At 49.7% G+C, this 22,281-nt stretch overlaps 1 protein-coding gene across 4 annotated transcripts in view; it reads right to left on the bottom strand.

Annotated features, from left to right (window-relative positions):
- ARSG (arylsulfatase G) overlaps positions 1-22,281 on the bottom strand; it is a 95,894-nt gene that overhangs the window by 22,225 nt on the left and 51,388 nt on the right. For 3 of the 4 annotated variants that reach the window (XM_081027515.1, XM_081027513.1, XM_081027514.1), the window contains 6 exons: positions 21,164-21,211; positions 19,926-20,037; positions 17,301-17,438; positions 12,537-12,733; positions 11,484-11,564; positions 1,539-1,647 (listed from right to left, as the gene is read on the bottom strand). In XM_081027515.1, the coding sequence (XP_080883641.1) occupies positions 1,539-1,647; positions 11,484-11,564; positions 12,537-12,733; positions 17,301-17,438; positions 19,926-20,037; positions 21,164-21,211 (685 nt within the window). Of the gene's footprint in view, positions 1-1,538; positions 1,648-11,483; positions 11,565-12,536; positions 12,734-17,300; positions 17,439-19,925; positions 20,038-20,302; positions 20,407-21,163; positions 21,212-22,281 lie in introns of those variants that run through there. The other variant, XM_081027516.1, reaches the window with a different exon arrangement.

The raw sequence follows: 22,281 nt of genomic DNA, 5'->3' as shown, positions 1-22,281 counted from the left end.
TCCTTCGGTCTCCAAACTACCCCCTAAGTCAGTCGTCACCTCTGAGGCCCTAGATGATCAACAAGGGGATGCAATTTTATCACGGGGCCCTAGTGGACTGTAGGTGCAAACACTGGTATCAAATGAGAACTGCATGCTTGCTTTTCGGTGATGTAACTTGAGAGATGGCCGGGCTATTCGTGCACGCACAGCCCAGCCCGTGAACTTGGCCTGACTGCACCGAGTCAGCCCCATAAAAAGCAACCCGCCTGGCCCTCTTCCCGGCCAACCTGACATCATGAAACTCCAGCCCGAGCTGCTGTTGTCACACCTGCTGGCACCCCATGACAGCACGCTGCCTCCCCTGACTGTACAGGGCTGACCCACAGTCCTGGGGGCCCACAGGCTGCAGGGGGGGGCAGTGCCTCCCCACCCCCGACTTTGGCCATCAGTGCTGTTTATCTTTCCTTTTCCCTGGGCTTTAGTCTCTCCCCTCTAACTAGATCTGGGGATGCTGGAGAGAGCCTGTGAAGCTTCCTTTCTTCTACTTATATTAATTTTGGCTCCAAAAGACGCATTAGGGCTTATGTTCAGGGGATGGCATCCTGAAAAATCATGTTAGGGCTTATTTTCTGGTTAGGTCTTATTTTGGGGGAAACGGTAGATTATTCTCTAAACAGACCAAAATTTCCAAGCACGTGAGCAGGCATTGGCTTTTCTGAGGGTCCCCCTTGCCCCCCTTGAAGGTGAATGAAGGTGCCCACGCCTGAATGAGTGAGAAGTCCCCATTATAAGTCATGGTTACACAGCTGCACGGCATTGCTTTCAGAATGGCACACCACAGCCAAGTTCCATGCCAAGGAGATGGACTCCTATACCTGCCTTAATGAGGAGTTGAGGGTGATGGTGAGAGATCACATTTACACTCATCCTTCTAACAGGAAATACCCAGTGACTCACCTCAGTGTAGACAGAAGCTTCATTGCCAGAGGTCGGAAGACGGTCTTCGCCTAAGGAGTCAGTCTTTCTGCCTCCCTTCTCCCCACCCTCCGGGGCAAGTGGACATCTACGTTCCTTTCTCGGAGCCATGGGATTGCCAGTGAAATGCTGGCTGCACATCGCCACCCACACCGCCACCCCAGAATACCTGCCCTACCCTCAAGGATGGAATAATTACAGCTCAAATGATGTATTTCCTCCCATCAGCTTGGCCCCAGGCAGAAGGGAGATGCCGCTGCCTCCCTCTCTGCTGTTGCTTTCTCTTCAGCAGGCATTGTCCGAGTCCGCTCCGGAATGCCAAAAAGACCATGCCCTCTTCACTCAGACATTAACCCAGAGGGTGGATTGGAAAGACTCCCACTGTGCTAAATCTTGCTCTTGGGTGGCACTGCCTACAGGCAGACCCATGCTGCTACCATCAAAGCTGTGGAGCTACCTGAGAACACCTGGGAAAGGTAGGTAGTAGACAAGGTCTCTCTTCCTGAGGTCTCTAACCACTCAAGTCTCCATGACTTTCTTGACCTGAACCCCAACATCTCAAGATAGTTTGGGTCTCATACCTTAACAAGGCAGTGCTGGTGACATTGATGGGAACTGTGCCAGGCCAGTAAGCCACTGCCGGGACCCGGTGCCCTCCTTCCCAGGTGGTCTGCTTGGCTGGACTGCCCCCTGTGAAAGGAGGGGAGGCAGTTGGTTCTCTGACAATGGTAACTCGGGTCTTCTCTCCATCTCAGAGCTCGTCTCTGAGAACTTCTGATACTTACAACAAAGGGGTGACTTCTTTTAGTAACCAGCTATTTTTATTCAACTAGTTTTATTCAACAATACGTGCTTTTATTTTACTGGACTCAACCCAGGTAAGTAGTCAGTTGCCTCAGTCTTTCTTTCTTGAATCAAGTCACTTATTTCCTTCATGACACGTCTCACACTTCAGATTGTCTGGCTTCCTGACTTGCTCATCGTGTATCTCCACCCCATGAGACTTCATCGGTCTTTGGCACCCAAGACACAGGCGCTTCACAAATACTGATTAAATAAGTGAATTTATCTTCCTACCGATCCTAATGTGATTGTCTGTTGAGGATGAAAAAATATAATTATTTGAAAAGAGAGAAAGGCTAAAACTTCCCCAGCTATGTGAGCTGCCCAACGCCCAACAACTGACCTGGCATGGATTTTGTTGCTGTATTTTGTTTTGCTTTGCTGTGCTTTGTTTTCCCTTGAATTAATGAATTGTTCTGATGTTGTGGAGACAGTGTTAGTAATAGCTCCAGCCTCTTAACTCTCCGGGGGGAGGTAAGGACAATCTATGTGCAATCTATGAATTTCCACTTTGGTAACAAAAGGAATTCTTTTTGTAACCACTAAGTCAAAAGTGACCACCAGCATAATGATGACCAGCGGGCTGGAAGAGATGAGGTCATGTTTTATGGAAACATCCTGAATACATGTTGCGTTGAATTAACCATGACCATCCCCACCACTCCCACACACACCCCACCCTCATCCTAGTTGAGCCAAGGATTCCACAAAGTTAGCGTGTAGAAAGCCCTGCCAAAGCAAACGTGTGTGTGCCTCACACATACCGTAGTCGTGCGACTTTGCGGCTTGGCCGGCGTGAATGTGACAGTAATGGTGAGGTGGGTGAGGGGTGGGGGGCGACCAGACCCAGGCTCTGTCCTCTGCACTCACACTGAACCTTTGATGTCCCTGGCCCAGCACACCACACCGGAAATGCTCGGCATTCTTGGGATTTTCTCATAACCAGCTTTGGAGTCCCCCAAGTGTTGAAGTAACAAAACACAAAACAACTCCCCACATAGGCACTGTTTGGGTTTAGGGGTGTGGGGTTCTCAACACCAAGTGGACTTGTGCAGGCTGCATGGGAAGCTCTGTGTGACCTGGCCCAAGAGTGCTCAAACACACTCTTCCCACTGAAAGCTACATACAGAACACGCTCCCAATTACTGACCCATGTGGAGCAGACTCCAGAGCTGCGGAGAGCAATGCATTCCCACGCGGCTCTGGAGTGCATGACTTAGGCAGCAGCTTGAGGCCAAAGAGCAGGGAAGAAGAGAGCACCCAGCACTGCGCGCCAGGGCTCTACACGTAATCCCACCCCAAGACGGGCATTCTTGTAGAAGCTTAGGGGGATAGGTGGGTGCAAATATGGAGCCCGCTTATCTGCATGTCCACAGTGCACAAAATTCAGCCAACTCCTTAGCCTTTGAGGCCAGATGTTAAGGAAAGGTAAAGGCTTCAGTCCCAGGAAATAAACCAATAGTTCTGAAGGTCCACCAGAAGGCAAAAAATCACAGCTGCCCTGCAGCAGGTGAGGGGCACCGGTGCTGGCACACAGGGTTTGGTCTCTGCCTCCAGGATGTTTCCAGAATGGTACACTAACCCCTAATTAATAAATCTTCACCACTAGGTCTTCTAGTGGTCTTCACCACTAGGGGTTCTGATTGTTTGCCACAAACTTTTGTGTTGCTCTTTTTCAGGCAATTGATTTTCCTAAGTCGTTTTTCAGAGCAAAATAGTTCAGTATATTTGCCTGATTTCAGCAGAGGGCTGAACACTGGAGGGGTTGGATGGAATCGAGCCAATTCTAAAACGTGTATGTGTCAACCAAGTGAACCGTCCACAGGCAAAGGGTCAGGAATTAAGAGAAAGAGAGAAAAAGGGTGGCTGAGCTAAGCCCCTCCATGTGTCCACTTGAGGGGCCATCCCCTCTGTGTCGTCAAGACCGGCCAGTTAGTGCTGGCTGCACCTGGGGCTCTGGCTTTCACAGAGAGACACAATTATATATCCCCGCCACGGCCAGAAGACCTCCTACTCTAAAGCAATTTATCTTAAAAGTATCTAGGGTGTGGGTAAGCAATGACAAAAATAGATATCCCTTACTGCATGGATACTGTCTTATTCTAAATCCCTGTATCTCAGTGGCACTGCTGGGGGTGGGGTGGGGGGTGGACGAACTTCAAAGATCCGACCAGCATTCTCTGTGGGTCCCCAGGGGTGTGGAATCTGATTAGCAGAATACCAGTGCTTATTGTGGTTTATCTGCACCAACAAAGGCCGAGTCCCAGGACAGCTGCCCTTCGTCCCCCAGTGCTCTTCAGGGATACATGTTCCTACAAATGGAAACTCATTCCCAGTGAAACACAATAATAACAGTAACAATATTATCTCCTGTTTATTCAGCTCGTCCTAAGCACCAAGTTAAGTACTCCTAAGGCTAATGTAAATACTTCTATGTATTATCTCCATTCATTTTTATGATTACCTTGCGAGCTAGGCACGATCACATCCGTTTTTCCAATGAAGGAACTGCAGCTCAGAGAGGTTAAGCAATTTGCCCAAGGTCACACAGGCAGCAAAAGCGAGAGCCAGGATTCGAATCCAGGCCTAACTACACATGGGTATTCTGTCAGTACCTCAGTACCCTCACCCATTAAAACTTGTAAGGCAGTGGTCCCTCCCCATCCCTGAATGGATATTAGAATCACTAGGGGAGCATAAAAAATACCAATGCTAAGGTTCCTTTCCCAGAAATCATGACTTAATTAGCCTGGGATGAGGCCTGGGCCTCAGTCAGTATCTTCTAACACTCTCCTGGTGATTTCAGGGAGAAGAATGCCCATTCTAGGAGGGCAGGGCAAGATCAGGAAGTGGACACAACGCATTTCAAAGTTAAATGTAGCCTAATCACAGGTTTTTATATTGCCTACACCTTAATGCTTTTAAGACACAGGATCATAAGTGTGAACCTATAAGTTATAGTAAGAACAACAGATAAGTCCATAGATGAAGCTTCTAAGCACTTTTGGATTCTAAAAGCTTTTTTTCAGTTTAGATAAACCTTAATACTTTGATCAGTGGCCCTGGCACATTAAAAGGGTTGGTTGGCTATGGCTTTCTGTTGAGAAAAGCATGTCTTACGGTCATGAGATCGCATTTCAATGCACTTGTGGTTAGTTATGACTCTAATTAAGACAGAACCTCTTACTTAAAGCAATAAATATTTAGCCTCAGCAACCAACATATAAACAGAACCATGATTCATGACCTTGCTTCCGTGTTTTCCCCTGGCTACAGAAGTAAAGTGGCATTCCCTGATGCATGGAGACAGGGCAGGTCGAGGAAGACTCACTCGGCCCATGCTTAACAATAGCAATCTCTCCCGGAAAGGAAAGTGTCACGTTGCACTGAGTCAGAAAGGCCATGTAGCTCCTACGAGGTTCATAAACTTCTCAGTACAGTGGGAGCACCAGGAAAACCCCAGAGATTCTGATTTCGTAAGTCCAGGGTGGGAGGAACTCTGATGCCAGTGATCTGAGGACCACCGTTGGAGAAATATTAGTAAGACAAGTAGGAGCCGCCTTTAGAACTAGGCAGAGCTCAGGTCTCACTCTCGGGCCACCCCTTCTCACCGCGTGGCCGTGGGAAGCATGTTAAACCTCCCTCAGCTCAATCTCAGCCGTGAAGGGGGAAAATGACGACTCCGCTTATGGAGTCGTGGGGAAAGTTACATAAGATGATGGACAGAAAGTTTGAAGCAAGGTCCTTTGGCAAATGCCTGCCATGGAAGTGCCCAACAAATGCCATCCAAAAACAAAAAACAAAAACAAACACCAAAAACCAAACCAAAAGATTACCTACAGAGAATAGAAGTTGCAGCCTGGCGGCTCACACGCTGAACTCGACCCTCTGACATTTGGTTTGGCATGGATATTTTGGTGTTTTTGGACTAATCGTGAATGTCATTAGACCAGACGCTGTCTCCAGTTTCCTGAACCCGACACTGCCCACACTGACGAAAACAAACATGTGTTCATTTCTATCACCTGCCTGGCCCATAGAGGCATTTTGTGTTTCTGACTCAGGGAGAAGAATACGCCTGTTCTGAGGAGTGCACATTCTATAACCTTCTAAAGCAGCAGGCTTCGCTTCTAAATATAAATATGTGCCCTTGCCAAGGGTGTCCGTAGCATACTAGTCTTCTAGAAACTCAGGGCAGCCAGGCCTCTGTTGGAACCAAGAACTCTGCTGGCCTGGGGTGGCCTTGAGTGTGATTATGGGGACATTTGAAGCCTGGTGGCCAGAGGCCCGGAAGGACATACAATTCGACTTCCACTGGGTCCCCACCAGCTGGCCCTGCCCCCAGCCAGGGCCAACAGCCAACATCTCTTGTTCCTTGCTCCCTCACCCACCCCACTCCTGACCTTTCTCTACCCCACCCCCTACCCACAACTGGATAGAAGCGCAGGACGCAGCGCACGGTTCCCAGTGGGAAAGTTATGCAACAACCTGATAGTATCAAATTACAAACAACCAAGGTCTCCTAGAAGTCCAGGATGCCAAGTTCAACAGAATGTTTCCTCATCACCAAGGGGGAGGAAGGAACAGTTCTGCTCTTCAAATAAAACACGCGTTTCCAGACAGAGGAGCAGTCAGTTAGGGGACAAACAAGGTGTTGGTTCTGTACTGGGTAGGAAATAGGTCTGGAGTGGGACAGGGAGGGTGGCTACTCTGTGTCAGGCCTGCGCTGGGGTCCGCAGGGGGCAGGCCCCTCATGTCCTCTGTTTGGGAGAAGGCAGGGCCGGTCTGGCCCGTGCTGCCCACTGTCCCTCAGTGCGGCTTCTCTTCACCCCTGCAGGGTGCAGGCTGAGCCCAGGGGAGCATCCTCACTCCTGCACGGGGTGAAAAGATAACTCCAGGAGACGCTGCCTCATCCCATCAGCTGAGCAAGCCGGCTTGGCCAGGAAAGGAGAGGGAGGACAAAGAGGGGGGTCTGGGGGCCAGGGAATAGGGGGAGGCAGCGCATGGCCTGACGTAGCAGGCTGGCTGCGGGGAAGAAGAGGCCTGTGGGTACTGCTTGTCCTACTCCATTGTGAAAATACTGACTGTCCTCTCTTTCATCTGCTCTGGAGACTGGCCCCCTTACAGCAAGATGTGCAGGCATCCCACTGACGAGGAACCTGGTGAGGAAGAGCAGGGGTCCAGAAGCACCCCTCGTGCCCCTCTTGACCTGGGTCGCTGGCCACACCCCTTCCACACAGGGCTCTGCCTGGCTTCCCAGAGCCCCCAGTAGCTGGTCTGGAGAATGAGGAAAAGAAAGTGTTTACCCCTAGACAAGGTTTATCTTCAGGATCTCCTGAGAAAAGAAGAAAATGGATCCAACCTCAGCCCCACCACAAATTCATGAGCTGTGCCACTCAGTATCTCCTCAAGCCACATTGGTGCAAGGCCTTACCCCAAAACAGGGTGTTATCTAAAGATAACTGAAATCCAGCTTCAGAGTCATTTCCCAAGACAGAGGCCCAGAACACTTGGAAAGTCATGCATGTTATTCACATGGCCCATGTCCTTTAGTAGATAAATCTCTTTCGGGGCCCTTTTTGGATCACTTTCCAATTCCTCTCTTTGTGGGGTACCCCCACTTCGTTTCGGCTATGAGTAAAGAAAAGGAGTCTTGTGGGGGTTAGTGGAGGCCAAGTGAAAGAAGTGAAAGGCTGAGTGTTTTCCAGCCAGTATCCTGGTTGGTCCTCTCAGTTGTCCAGCGAAGTGGGTCTACCAGCCCATATCACAGAGGAAAAAGGCTGAAAGGGAGCAGGGTGCCACAAACACCGGTTCCTAAGCGGAGTCGAAATGCAAACCACACCTGAGCCTCCAAAGCCATTCTCTCTGTGCACCTCTGCACTCGGCCTCCCATGGATTTAGAAAGATTCAGACTGTCACGGGGGCTAAAGACATTTTCCTTGACCGCCAGGGGTCCAGAGAACACAGGCTTTCCCAGACATCCGAGCGGTCAGTTGGGCAGAACAAGGCATGAGCAGTGACCATCATGTACATGAAGAATGAGCCAGTGGGGGCCAGTGGGACCTCCTTGATGGATGGCTAGCCCTGGGAAAGCCCTTCACCCTGCTCGGCCCCAGTTTCCTCATTTGGCCAACAGGGAGGCTGGAATAAAGATCGCTGAAGTCTCCCCCAACCCTGGCGTTCTTTGAAGGCGGGGATATTCCTGGAGATTCTGTCACTTGCTTCTGTCATGTGTCATCTTGGTCTCAGTGGAAGCAAGTCTGTCTTTGCTCCTCTCCCTCACGGACATCACAGGGTCTTGAAAAATTGAACAATGTGCCAGGAGGAGCAGGAAATGGGGAGCAAGTGTTTAAAGTGTATGGGGTTTTCTTCTGGGGCAATGAGAACATTAGGATGTTGGACGGAGATGACAGTTGCACAGCCCCGTGAACGAGCTTCATGCCACATGGGACGTCCATGTCACAATGGCTAATTTTACGTTACACGAATGTCATCTCCACTTTCAAAACTGAATCATATCCCTCTCACTCTTCAAATCCTTCCAGGAATCCATTTTTCTTTAGAATTAAGGCCAAAAGTGTTTGCCTGAAAGAAAAGATGGTCGAATGCTAGCCCCAGCTTTCCGTTCAGCCTAGTACGTCTATTCACACCTGTTCCTCACAAGCTCCAGATACAGACAGCTGAACAGCTCCTTGTCCCCAGTCTTCACACACCTGCCAAGGTGGCCCAAAGCCCTCTGCCCCACAAATCCCTGGCTGTCTCCTGCTCATCCTTCAAAACTGTAACCACTCCGGGAAGCCTTCCTGTTCCCCCTCCCAGTGGTGAGCAGCCCCTGTGCCCCCATCATGGAGTTCCTACCTTGTACTAATTATAAGGACCTGCCTACGTGTTTGTTCCCAGCACTGACAGAACTTTCTGCTGTGGTGGAAATGTTTTATATTTACACTATCCAATATGGTAGCCACCACCATGTGGCTTCTGAGCCTTTAAAGTGTGGCTAGGCTGACTGAAGAACTGCATTTTCATTTAATTTTCAACAGTCATGTGTGGCCAGTGCCTGGCCTTTCAGGCAGTGAACCTAGACTGGTGGTTTTCAAATTTTCACCCACATTGAAATCAGCTGGAAGACTTGTTAAAACACTGATTTCTGGGCCCCATCCCCCGAGTTTCTGACTCAGGAGGTCTGGGGTGAGGCCCTAGAATCTGCATTGGTAACAAATTCTCAGGTGGCACTAATGCTGCTGGTCCAGGGACCATGCCTTCATAACCACTGGTCCTTATCTGGAAGTTCTAGACTCAGGTGACTCTGGAATCAATATGGTCTAGATATGCTGTTCTAGATGGGCGGTTGTCAAAGTGTGGACTAGCCACATCAGCACCTAGGAGCTTCTTGGAAATGCAACGTCTCCACCGCCATTCCAGAACCACTAGGTCAGAGCTGCATTTTACCAGGATCCCCACGGGGACTGACTGCACGTTAAAGACTGAGAAATACTACTCTAAACTGTCATTCCTTTGAGCTAAGGGCTTTGTGGATCTTCATGTCCCCGGCACTGAGAAGTTCCTGGCACACAGTAGGTGCTCAAGAAATGGAAGGAAAAGAGAGATGAAGTTGTCCAGCTAGTAAATGTGTTTCGCATAGGGTAAGGTTCTTCCCTCAAAGAATGGGCCCCAGTCTGTATCCTTAAACCGGATTCACTATTTCAAAGCTGCCTCATAAAGGGGGAGGAGACAAGGCAAATCTTTGGGGGACAGAGAGCTCCACACAGAAGAGCCAGTTATTGATAGGCCCTTATCCCCTCATCCTTGGTCTCTAGGCCTTCTGGATTTTTACCCTTGAGAGCTCCGATTCCAGGCTTTCCAACTGAACATTAAAGACGGCAGCCTGGCCCGAGGCTGTCCCAGGTATGGACAGGAGGAATTGTAATCGGGTAACACAGAAAACCACTCCCAGCTTACACTGTGTTTCTCTAGGCTGCTGCAGGTATCAAAGACATCGGCACCCATCTCCAGTCCTGGCATCTTTTCCTGGTCCAGCTCTCCAGGAACCAGAACTAACTTACGGCATTCTTGAACTGGAGAGCCAAAGAAATACAGAGAGAGGGAAACACCAAGCCTGAAGCTCACTGTGCAGGAGAGGGGAGGGGGCACCCAGCTCCCTGCCTCCCAGCTCGACTCTCCCAACACAGGACGCGGCCAGAGTCCCGGCAGCCACTCACTTGTAAAGTTCTCCAGGGAGCTGATCCAAGGGACACCAGGTTAAAGGTGACAAATGAAAAGGAATGATCAGCACGTCCATCTCTCCCCCCACCATGACGGGCACGTGCATGTGAGCCAGGCCCACACAGAGCTGTTCCAGTTCTAAGGAACTACAAATATTCTGCCAGACTAATGTGAAAGGAACTCTGTGTCCTCTGACCTGGACAACAGGGAAACCCAGCCCCAGGGGATAAACTTGCCACGTCCACCTCCAAACCCCTTGGATATAAGTAACTCTTAAAAAACCTATTTTAATTTTGTAGGATACAAATAATACCAGTGCGTTGTAGGGAAAATCACACTTAAACCCTCCCTCCCCTACCCTGAGGTAATCGCTGCTACTCTTCTGTTAGCTACTGTTGTCTGTCTTAATATTTTTCTGAGAATACGTAGGCTTATTTTTATATAATTAGACTTTATGTATTGTTTGTAACCTGCTATATTCACTGAAAAGTAGTAAATGTGAACGTTTCCAGATCAATAATATGCAGCATTTCGGTGGTTCCTTAGTATCTCTTTAAATGGATGTGTTGTAATTTCTGTAACATGCCTCTGTTGCTGGACACATAGGTTACGTCCAACTACTTTTTTTTAAAAGACCCACTGCGATGAGTATCCTTTCATACACGTCATTGTGCACTTGGCTAGTTATTTCTTCAGGACAAATTCTTAAAGGAGGAACCGAAGCATCAACAGGTATGTGCTTTTTTTCAGGCCTCTGGTCCATACTGCTAAACTGTCCCCAGCATGGCTGCTCCTTGTGAGGAAAATTTCCCAGAGCAGATGGGTGCTGAGCTGGGAGCTGAAGGATATTTAAGTAGAGAAGGGCAGTGTCGTGTAGTGGGGAGATACCAACTCTGGTAGCAAGCCTGGCTTCCTCCTCACAGACTGTGTGACCTTGGGCAGATTACTTAGCCTCTCTGAGCCTCTCTTTCTTCTTCTGTAAATGGAAATAAACCTACCCTGCGTGACTGTAAGGTTTAGAGATAAAGGATATAGAAACCTTCAGTAATTGGGCACTAAATATTTCTTAAATGAATGAAATGAATTAATGGTTGGATGGATGGGGGGATGACTTTTTTAAAAAGGAAAGAAAGGAAAAGGAGCAAGGACAACAGGATGAAAGTAAAGGGAAAGCACAGACGTTGGAAGACCCGTGGACTGGCTTATCTAGAGACACCTGGTCCCCTGAGGGAGTCATAGGAGAAAAGGTGACATAAGGGTGCCCTGGGCTGAACAGAAATTCTCTCCGTCCCAATGAGTTTCTTCTCTGGAATGTGGTGGCTGGTGAGCAGCTTGCCCCTGTTTCACAATGAAGCCCTAAGCCCTGGATAGAAGGTGGTCCTCCCAGAGGCAGAATCCCATGTCCCAGCCTGGGCTCAGCACCAGCAGTGGGACTCAGTCACCCCAGCTGAGCCCCCTACCTTGCTGAGCTTGCCACAATCCAGTGAAGGGACCCACGCTGCCTGCCAGCTCACATTTCTGAGCCCACGGGCCGTTGTCTCCTAGAAACCAAACGAAGCAACATGTTAATGGTCCACAGACTGGTGGACAATTTCACTGACTTTCTCTCTGGCCCCACATCCCTGGACACAGCAGCAGGAGATAGAAGAGGATCTTGTCAAAACAATGGCCCCCCCTGTGAAGAGCTACCCTTCCGATGAGGCTTTGCTGGGCTTATAGGGGTGGGCCTCCCCTCCCCCAAAACAGCCCTACCTGAGGCTCTTGCCTCCCAGACGTTTGCCCTTTATAGCGTTAGCAATCTCACCACCATTATCCTCAGCCCTGCAACTGTTAATTATTGAGCACCTATGATGCGCCCAGCCCTTCATCTACATTATCTCACGATCCTCTGACCTGCTAGGGACTAAGATTCTATGTCAGGTTAATTTTGCAAATGAAGAAACAGAGGCTTGGAGAGATTAACCTTCCCAACAGTAGCGTGTAGGTACAAATCTAGGTCTCTACGTGACCCAAAGGCAGGGCTTTTAACCACTGGCCTCGTCCAGACAGGGCCCTGAGACCCACAGTGTCTGTGTGAGCCCTCTAAATGGCTCACTAGTTCAGATCCACTCGGCTAAAAGACGTGGCCTGGTGAGTGGCGGCAGATAACCGGAGTCTTTGGTACAGGGATGGTGGTGAAGAGGGGGTCTCAGAATCGCGTGAGGACTACACAGGTCCACAATGTCAAAGTCATTTATTACCAATTAAGAGCAATATCCACATGGCCCTCATCAACACATAAGGAGCCAGCAGGATACCCGCTCTCGCTGTGCAAAGCTTTCCAGAGGCCCAGCTTTGGAGGCCCCAATGAACAGGTGCTCAGCATTCAAGTCAACAAACAGGAGTGGGGCCCCACGTTCAAAGTAAGGCCTCTACCCCATTAAAGAGGATCACTCGACCAGACTGCTCCTCGGAGGGCGTGTGCAGGGTTATCCATTGATCTCAGTTAGGCTGGCTGCGTTTTACTACTTTACCTGTAAACCAGAGGAATGTGTTTTCTTTTGCTACGCGGTCAACTTTGTCTTTGATCTGGCCCACCAGGCTGTCCATCTCCCGGAGGTTTGACGCATATGGTGTACGGCCCTGTGGGTCTGCGGACAGCTGCGTCCTGGTTAAGGGCACGTGCATGTGAGCCAGGCCCACGTACAGCAGGAAAGGTCTTCTGCTGGCGCTGGAACGGGAGAGCCGAGAGGTCACTCTCCAGGTCACTTTCTGCTTTGTCCAGTGGGTCCCTTGTCTCAGAGAAAACCTGTACAATACCTTCTGCCCCCTGGGCCCCGGGAGTACACATCTGTTTAGAACCTTCCTAGGATATGTGAAGATAATCTGTCAGCCAATGAAAACCTGAGAGTAATTGTAATAATTGTTACTGTTCTTTAACATTTACTGAGAGATACCAAGTGGGACTCACGTTGTCTGAATTCATTCTCATAACTCCCATGTTCCCTTTTTCAGATAAAGCGTCAGAGGCTTAGGGAGACTGAAGCATTTGTCTGAGGCTGTGCATGAGTAAGTGAGCGAGTCTGGATTCCAGGTGACATCTGTCTGAGAGCACAGCCCTTGCTTTTAACTGCTGCACTCTAAAGTCCAAAGCACACACAGAAGTTTTATCTGCTTTCTGTAGCATCCCTCCATCATGTCCACTTCCAAACTCGGCCCTTTCTCAGAGATGAATGGAAGGAGTCACGTCGACCACAGGAAATGCCAAGCACAAACATGACCGCCGGGAATATCTAGATCAAGGCTCTCTTAGAGCCCCAGGTGCCAAGCCACCACTACTCTATCCCTGAAGGTTCCTATGGAACCAGGGTGGACTCTGCTTCTTGTCTGTCTCCACTGCCACCCCCAGGCAAGGAGCAGGATCAAGGCAAGCTGCAGAACCACAGCTTTTTCCCTCCTGCAGCAGCAGGGACCCTCATGAAGCCCCTTCCCACAGACCACACCTGTGGTGCCATCTTTCAGAGGACACAGTAAGGGTGAGGGGAGAGCTCAGTCAAGTTCGTGCTGAGTGCTGATACCGGCTTGCTCTTTTTAGCCCAGTTCACTTACAGATTCGACTTTCAAACTGGCCCCACTATTCTCCACTGACCCTGATTTACACCACCCCACATCGAGTTCTCGGAGCCCCCCAGCCTCCGCCCTGCTTCATTCCAAGCTCTGGAGCGCCCCCTGCACCCGACTCCCAGGGTCCCTGCCTCGGGACTGTGCCCGCACTCAGCTCTCTCTGGCAGCCATGAAAATCAGGACACAAGTCCCAAATAGGGGCTTCTCCTTCACCATCGTAACCAACGGTTTCTCGGCAGCACTCCTACTAGAGCTGTGTCGTCCAGTGCAGCAGCCACGAGTCATGTGTGGCTCTTTAGGTTTTAATTAATGAAAATTAAATGAGATGAAGAGTTCAGTGTCTCACATGCTGTAACACAGATGACGTCTCACAGGAGACATCATGCCAACTGACAAAAGCTAGTCACCAAAGGACGAATGTCACATGGTATCACTCGCAGGAGGAGGTCCCCAGAGTGGTCAACTTCAGAGAGACAGAGAGTAGAATGGTGCGTGGCCAGGGACTGGGGGAGAAGGGAAAATGGGGAGCAGGGGTTCAATGGGGACAGAGTTTCAGTTTGGAATAATGAACAAGTTCTGGAGGTGGGTGGTGGTGATGGGTGGGAATGTTCTTAAAGCTGCAGACCTATATATGCACTTAAAGAGGTAAATTTTGTGTTACGTGTATTTTGCCATTGTTTATCTATCAATTCAGTGTCTCTGTTGCCCTACCCACATTTCAAATGCTCGGCAGACTCAGATGGATTGATGAAGAGCACAGGCTTTGGAGACCTGCATCCAATAGGAAACAGGAGAGAAAGAAATGCAACCGAAAAATTAATCAGATAGTTATTGACAAATAAGAGGTGTGACGGAGGTGAAATACAGCATGCTGGGTAAGGGCATAACAGGGGAAGATGAGGAGGGGTGGTACCACGAGGGGACACCGTGCAGGGGGAGGGTCCGGAGTCAGGCAGAGAGGGAATCAAGACCATGACGTGGGTCCTGGGCTCCAGCCCCAGAGGAAGGGACTGGGCACCTCTAGGACCTAATTCTGACTGGTGAACGCCCTGGAGCATTGACCATAGGCTCTGATTTCAAATATCCTGAGCTACCGCCACACCTGCGGCCAACACCCTCCTCCTTGCCAAACCCTTACGTCCTGCTCAGCTTCGATGCACAGCCCGCCACACTGTAAGGAGCACAGGCCAGGCTAGCTGTGGCCCAGAAAGCCATCTGCTGTCTTCCTTTCTTGGCCAATTCAGAACTCTGCCTGCCACTTAAAAAACCCAAATCAAGGATTAGCTTTCAGCATCCTTGGTATGTGAAAGATCTAAATTCAAGTAACAATCCAAGTAAAACTTTCAATGAAGCCCTTGGGTGGGCCCCTTACTAAGGACAGCAGCACACCTCACTCTAGGGACCCTGGGAGCTTTGACACAGAGGCCCAGGTGGGGAGGGGGTCACAGTGGAGAATGGAGTCTTTTCTGCTGACGTTTGGAAAATCTCAGATAAATTAGCAGGTCAAATCCTAAATAAATCAGCATCCCTGAGGATTATCTTCTGTTACACTAAAAGCCAACAGGGTGCATGTGACTTTTCACCAAATAACTAATTAGTAAATGAGCAAACTCTTCACCTTTTTCACATGATAGGGAGAGTGAGTGTCTGTTGATTTGTTGGTCTTTGAACCGATGAATGAACTGGTGGATAAACAGCGCCATACTTCCTTCAGAGCAAGCGGGAAGCAGTCCCCAGACCCCAGCTGGCGGCCACCCACCCCTTCGAGAAAGCTGTGCTGTTCGAGGTTCCATGAAAGCAGGAGAGGCCAGTCCCCACCCACCAGCCATGAAGCATCTACCTGTCATGGGCCACAGGGCCCGAAACCATCTCAGAGTTCCAGGGAAAATTCCAGAGAAATGCTCAGCCCTCCATATGGAACAAGGGTCTCACCCCTTTTCCTATCGGCCATCTGAACAGAAGCCGGTGTTTCTCAGGAAGCTCTGAGAAGCCGGTCAGATGTGATCTCTGAAGCCCCAAGGGGCTGCCCTGGAGATTTAGGCCTTAAGTAGGTTTTATTGTCTAGAAAACATCAGTGTATCTACTGCACTGCTGCCTCCACCCTCCCGGCTGCCCTTCTCTCTAGAAAAGTCTAGCGTGGTTGAGCCAGGCACTGGGGATGGGGGTGGAGGGAGGCGGTCCGTGCACATGCAAGAAGCTGGTGTGATCACGTATCTGCAGGTGATTTTTCACGTATTTTCAATTCCGCACAAGCAGACAGGCATGCAGCACATTTTTTTTCTTGCCCACTTAGGCTACGGCTGTGGGGAATACCAGAGGACCTATTGGGAACTGTTCCTCTGTTCTTTGAGGGGTTTGCAATCTTGGGAGGAAGACAAGAGAAGCACATCCACAGGGTCATTCGAGGGCAGCACAAGGACAGCCGCGAAGGGTCAGGACAAGGCCTGGGGCGGTGGGGACGGGCTGTGTGCACATGCGGGCATGTGCGCTTTGAGGAGTTGTCCGTGGTTTCACAATAGCCCCTCTCCAACCTGACGGACGTTGCAAAGCAGCAGCCCTCACACACATACGACTCGTTAGGGACACAGAGTGGTATGGCTCTGCTTTTTGCTGTTTCGTTATTTTTAGTGAGTCGCTCCTAACATTTAAAGATCAGGAGGTTTCACACAGGGGCCGGGTCTCCTGTCTCTCTTCTGAAATGGAAAATCCAGGCTCCCATTCCACAAAGAAGCAACAGGAAGCTGGAGCAAGGTCGCAGCTGCCCCCTTAGACGGGGTATGTGCTTTCAAGGTCAGCACAGGCTCGGCCATTCCCTAATGCCTTGCACTCGGCCTGCTTCCCTCTTGAAGGCTACCGACCTGGGCGGCCCTGTACATGCTGGAATTTGTAAGTCCTGGGAGTTACACTGAATCATGGCTCCCAAAGATATCCAGGTCTAACCCCTGGAATATGAGTGTTGGTGGCCTTACATGGCAAAAGGGACTCTGAAGAAGCAATTAAGGATCTTGAAATAGGGAGATTATCCTAGATTATTCTGGATGTAATCACACGTGTCCTTGTAAGAGGGAGACAGAGGGAGATCTGACTACAGAGAAAGAGAAGGTCAGGGGACAACAGAAGTGGCGACCAGAGCCAAGGCAGCCAGCAGCCACCAGCAGCTGTAAGAGGCAAGGAACGATTCTGCCCTGGAGCCTCCAAAAGAAAACAGTCCTGCCATCACCTTGATTTTAGCCTCCATTAGGGTCTCTGGCCTCCAGATCTGTAGGAGAATAAATGACTGTTGTCTTAGCCAACAAGTTGGTGGTCAGTTTGTTACAGAAGCAGTAAGAAACGAATACCTCCTGCCACCTACTGAACGGAATGAGTGCCTTGAGTGCCCAGAAGACAATGGACAGACCCTGCCTGGCAGGGGAGGATGCGGGAGCACGATAGACAGTGGAGCATGACCTCAGCAGGGATGTAGGTAAGCCCAGGACCTCTGGGAACACACCTGAGGGACTTCAAACCAGGGCCTGAAGATGCCAAGCAGGACTGCCTTCCAGCTTTGTTCATAGGAGGCAGGCATGCATCACCTGTGTTAGACAACAGGAGTCCGCCAAAGCTTTGCGGAGTGCTCCGGCCAGGGGATGTGGTGGGCGGAGGGGAGGGGCAGCTGGCGCCGGGGGACTCCTCACCTTGCACGCTGGATGAACTGGGTAGCTTTCTCCGTGTACTTCTGCGCAAGGCTGCTCAGGTTCACGGGCTGCTCCACGATGTTCAGGTTTTCATACAGAGGAAGGGCCACGTCAGTGTAACAGTCCCTCTCAGGGCTCCTGTGTGGAAACCACAGATGGTATTCAGCTCCGTGAATACCAGTAGTTACGGCGCAGAACAAAATGCTTTAATGCAGCGACGCACATAAATACAAAACACTTAATTGCCTGGTGCCAAAAGGTTTTTCCAGTTGGCCATTTCCTCCAAGTGTAAAACCAATATAATACAGTCTTCTCTTCTTTTTGAATATATATTGTGTGCTCCTCAGACAAGCCTGGCCACTCTGTAAGGCTCACAAAATTTGTGAGCTAGAAACATTATTACTCCCATTTTGCTGGGAGGGAAACTGAGGTCTAAACAGACTAAATTATTCAAACAGTCCCACGGCCAATCAGTAGCCCCCTCCCTGGCTTTTTCCACTGTCCCCCCTAAATGAAGACTTCTTTGTATGGGTATAACAATTGTTACACGCTGTGATACGATGTCTGACAATAGGACAAATGGCCGGGGACAATTTTAACATTTCAAATCATGTTTAGAGAATTTGGAGAAACTTTAGCAACTGGGAAAAGTCAGGGTCAAAGCAAGACTATCTCCCAGAAAAACAATCTCAGCCCTTGGTCTTACAGATCGAAATGAACCTGACACAGAAATGCTTCCTCAGAGTGGCTGAGAAGAAACTCTGGCCATGATATTTGGCAAGTTACCGAAGTTCTCAGAGCTTGACTTTCCTTATCTGAAATGTGAGCTGCCCTTGCCGCCTTACAGACATATTGGGGGTACTAAGTGAAATAACGAATGGTTAGTGCTTTGTCCACTGATCAGTATCCTAGGAACGCAATCAAAACTCAAGCCCTCTGTCCTGGTTGCCACAGAGAACTAAGAGAGAAACTGACAACCCTGGAGAGAGACAGGGTAATGGGAGGCTGGCCGGTCTGGTAGAGAAATGGTCCTCATGGTACAGGGAAGGACTTAGGGAACAATGGTAACTCGCCATTACACCTCTCTGTGCACACACCCATCATGGAAGCTTAAGAGACAAAGTCAGACTGGCGTAGGTAACTGCCAAGGACCACAATTTTTAAAAAAGATAAAGTTATCACTGTACTGGGCATACAATGCTAATCTCGTCATTTGTGGCAAATTTTTCACCTTTTTATGATCTTGTTGCAACTCCACCATCATTTAAATTCTCTCCCTTTTCTCTCCCAAGCCAATCCTGTTTTTCTACTTGGTTTAACCTGGATTGATAAGGGATTGGCGGACATATGTCATACCTTGATACGGCCAGGTGTGACACAGGTGTGACCCCCGGGCCACAGTGATTAAGGACAGCGAGACATTCTACAGCCTCACTTCTCACACTGCAACGTGTGCATGAATCATGTGGCCTCTTATTAAAATGCAGGCCTCAGGGTAGGGTCTGAACTTCTGTATCTCTAATAGACGCCCCAGTGATACCCACGCTGCTGGTTGGGCAACCACACTTTGAATAGCAGGAATAGAGAGGACATGCGCTCTGGACTCAAGAGACACCCAGACTGAGTCTCCATCTCGGCCTCTTACAGCTCCAGGGTGACCTGGGCAACAAGGTATGCTTCCTTACCTGCAAAAACTGGGCGGACACCTACCTCCCACAGTGGATGGCAGCTAAGTACACAGAGTGCCTAGAACGTAACAATTTCTCAATAAATGGCCATTATTAGACTAACTATTGTGTCATTAATGAGCCAGCTGAGACGCCCTTTCCCCAAGCAGCTGAAACACCTGTGACCTTATAAATAACCACAGCGCACAGTCTGAACTCGCGGAGCACGTGGTTTGTGTTGCTTTATTATCTGAATAAGGTTTGTCACCTTGTCCGGATAATAAATGTATTGTATGCTCATTACAGAATTTTGGAAAACACAATGAGAAAGGAAAAAAAAATGAAAACCCTTAATCCCACTACCAGAGTGAACGACCCATTGTCACCATCTTGGCATTATTTCCTTTGAGTCACTCTTGGTAGGGATATAAAGGCATAAATACCGAGACAGTTATGGCCACGCTGCTGATGATTTGTTTCCTGCTTTTTTCACTTATTATTATCTCGTGAGCATTTCCCCATTTCACTGACTATGTTTTTAAAACATCCTGTTTAGTGCCTGCCTGGCATACCCGTGTCAGAATGCAGGCTTCTTTGTAACGGTGAGTGGTGAGGTGAAGCTTCTTAAGGAGCCCTGTGCACTTTTTCTCTCTTTCTGTCCCTCTACGCCCCGGGTCTGGGCCAGGTGAGTGGCCCAGGAGTAAAGCCAGCAGGCAGAGGAGGAGGGAAGCCCCACCTGTGTGAGACCATGGCCATGCAGGGCTCTCCCCGGCTGAGATAAACAGTCCAAGGAACTTAGAAAAGTCCAATAAAAAGATTCTGTTGACCTGGCGTTTGCTAAAAGTTTTCTTGCACTCTGTTTTGCTGTCCCAACTGTCCCCTGGGGGCCTCTCTCATTTCCTCCTGATGGGCCACACCCTTAGGATTTCACCTGGCTCTGGAGCCCACGGCCAAGTACCTTGATGCTCTAACACCCCGTGGACATGTTGGACAAGGAGGGTGGTTGTAGCCTGGGGTGTCCGTGCAGCCCATATCATGGCTGTATGGGATTCCAAAGTAGTAATCAAAACCTGGAAGAAAAGCAACGGATTAGCACCACACTCGGCTTCTGTGAGGATCCTGCATGCGTACACCCAAGACAAAAATTTAATTTTCCATGATTTAATACTGCAGTGCTACGGAGGATGTAATTAAAAGAGGATTTGATTAATATCCCTTTGTAGTATGTAAAGGAAACATTTTGCTGGGTTCTGGCTGTAAGATTGGATTTGCAAAACATCTTGTGATTAGTTCACCCAGAGTGGGAGGAAGTAGAGAGAATTAACACATACTTACCATTCCCAGTGTAATTACTGACCCATTTAAGAAGTCGTTGGAGAAAATCTACATGCATGATACTTTAAAGGATAAAAGAATAAATTCTGCCCTCAAAAGACTTCCCATCTAAAGAGAAAATAAGATACGCAGAGTAAGATCTAAGAGGCGAATAATCAGTAAGACAAAGAGAGAGATCAGAGGGAGAAGTTGCCCCCAGGTGCTAAAAGTGGGGAGGGGTTAGGGCAGGAATCTCAAAATGCTTCTCAAAAGAGATGGCACTTTAGCTAAGATTCAGAAGGCTGGCAGGACTGGGCCTGCGTGATGGGGTGAGGGGGAAGGAAGGATGTTAGAGTGTTAACTAATGTTAGAGTGACATTGAGACTTGGATACTTTTGTTGACTTTTTTTTCTGAGATCCTCGCTCACCCAGTCTCTTCTCCAACCCAAGATTTGGTGTGAAGTTTTCCACAGAATGTCCCTATACTGTCCCAAGTCCCACATGGCCAGGGTCCCTGCTTCGGGGAACCCATCGAACAATTTTTAATCGTTACCACACTAGACGTGTGTGGACCTCACCAGATGTCCCCTGAGACAGGAGGAAGTAGGTTGGGAAGAACACTGATGGAATCATGATGGGGAGCCAGAGGACAGTCAGGTACCAAGGAGCGGGGACAGGAACAGTGCCAGGAGAGAGAGACATGAGAGTAAAGGCAGCCCGGAGCACCCCAAGGGTATTCAAGTGACAATGTCAACGAAAACGTCCTAACTTAGGAGAAATATCCACAGCAGCAGGACAGCTTAAACATTAAATGGGGCCCCTTTTATACAAAGGTCTTCATTTTCTGTGTCCCAGATAACAACTCCCCCAAAAAATTCTTACCACGGAAGTTGGGGTGATAAGAGCTGTGGTGTCCAAGATGCCATTTGCCTGTAGGAAAATGAGAGAGAGACTTTCAGAGGAATCCCCCATGGGGGCTCCCAGCCCCTCCGGGGAGCTGAAGTGTTGCCCTTTACTGAAGACAAGCAAAGAAGAGGCCGCAAACACGGTGGGAAAGCCGAGCCTTGCTCTCTGGGACTGAGTGGGAGTCCATAGGGAGACAGAAAGCAAGCAAGGATGACTCAGAACCCACACAGGAGAACGCACAGTGAAAGGGGGATAAGCCATTAGCAGCAGCCCGGAGAAGCCTGAGCTCGTTCCCCTCAAAGAGGTTTCAGAGCACACAGCAACCCCACACAGCCGACTGCCGCCTCCATGCTGCCCTCCTGGGCTGGGGCACTGCAAAGGTATAGCCCGGGGTGCAGGTGGATGCCCCACAGTGTCTCAGAGACGCCTACTTCCCACCTGGTTTCATCATCTTCCTCTGGCCAACAGCAGCAGCCTGCCTCCCCAGTGCAGTTCAAGTACAGAGACACCCCCCGCCCAGGACCAGCAAATGAGGAAACGGGCACACTGCTGCTCCTTGCTCTGTAAATGCTTAAGGTCCAGGCGGAGTCACCGGCGATGTCTGCCAATAGCTCTGATAATGCTGGAAGTCTCTGACCTGCTAATTCTGCTCTAAGCAAAGACCCCAGGGAAATCACCCACAAGGCAAAGGGGCGCAGAAATGAATGTGGTACCAAGATCTAAACAGTGGGACCCTCGCGGCAGTGCTGTTTGTCAGCACACCCTCCCTGGTCACTTCACGCGTGGTGGGAGGAGGCAGGAATCCCCCTGGACCCAGCTCGTGGGACGCCGGAATAACAAGCACAGGCAGCTGGAGGCTGGGTGGTCTCAGCCCCTGGAGGGGAGACCGGCAGGGAAGCAAAACAGAAGAACAAGGCTGGGCCTGACACCCCTGCCTCCCTCCATCGCTCCAGGCCGGGCGACACGGAACGAGTCTCTTCATCTGCCTGAAACTCAGTTTTCTCACCTAGACAATGGCGGCACCGCCATACCCTGATGCAAATAAACACTTAGCCCAGAGCCTGGCACAACATGTACGCTACGTATGAGATGCT

This window comes from Rhinolophus hipposideros, assembly GCF_964194185.1.
Source record: "Rhinolophus hipposideros genome assembly, chromosome: 20".
In the NCBI taxonomy this organism is placed as follows: domain Eukaryota; kingdom Metazoa; phylum Chordata; class Mammalia; order Chiroptera; family Rhinolophidae; genus Rhinolophus; species Rhinolophus hipposideros.
This window is presented reverse-complemented; position numbering and strand designations above follow the sequence as displayed.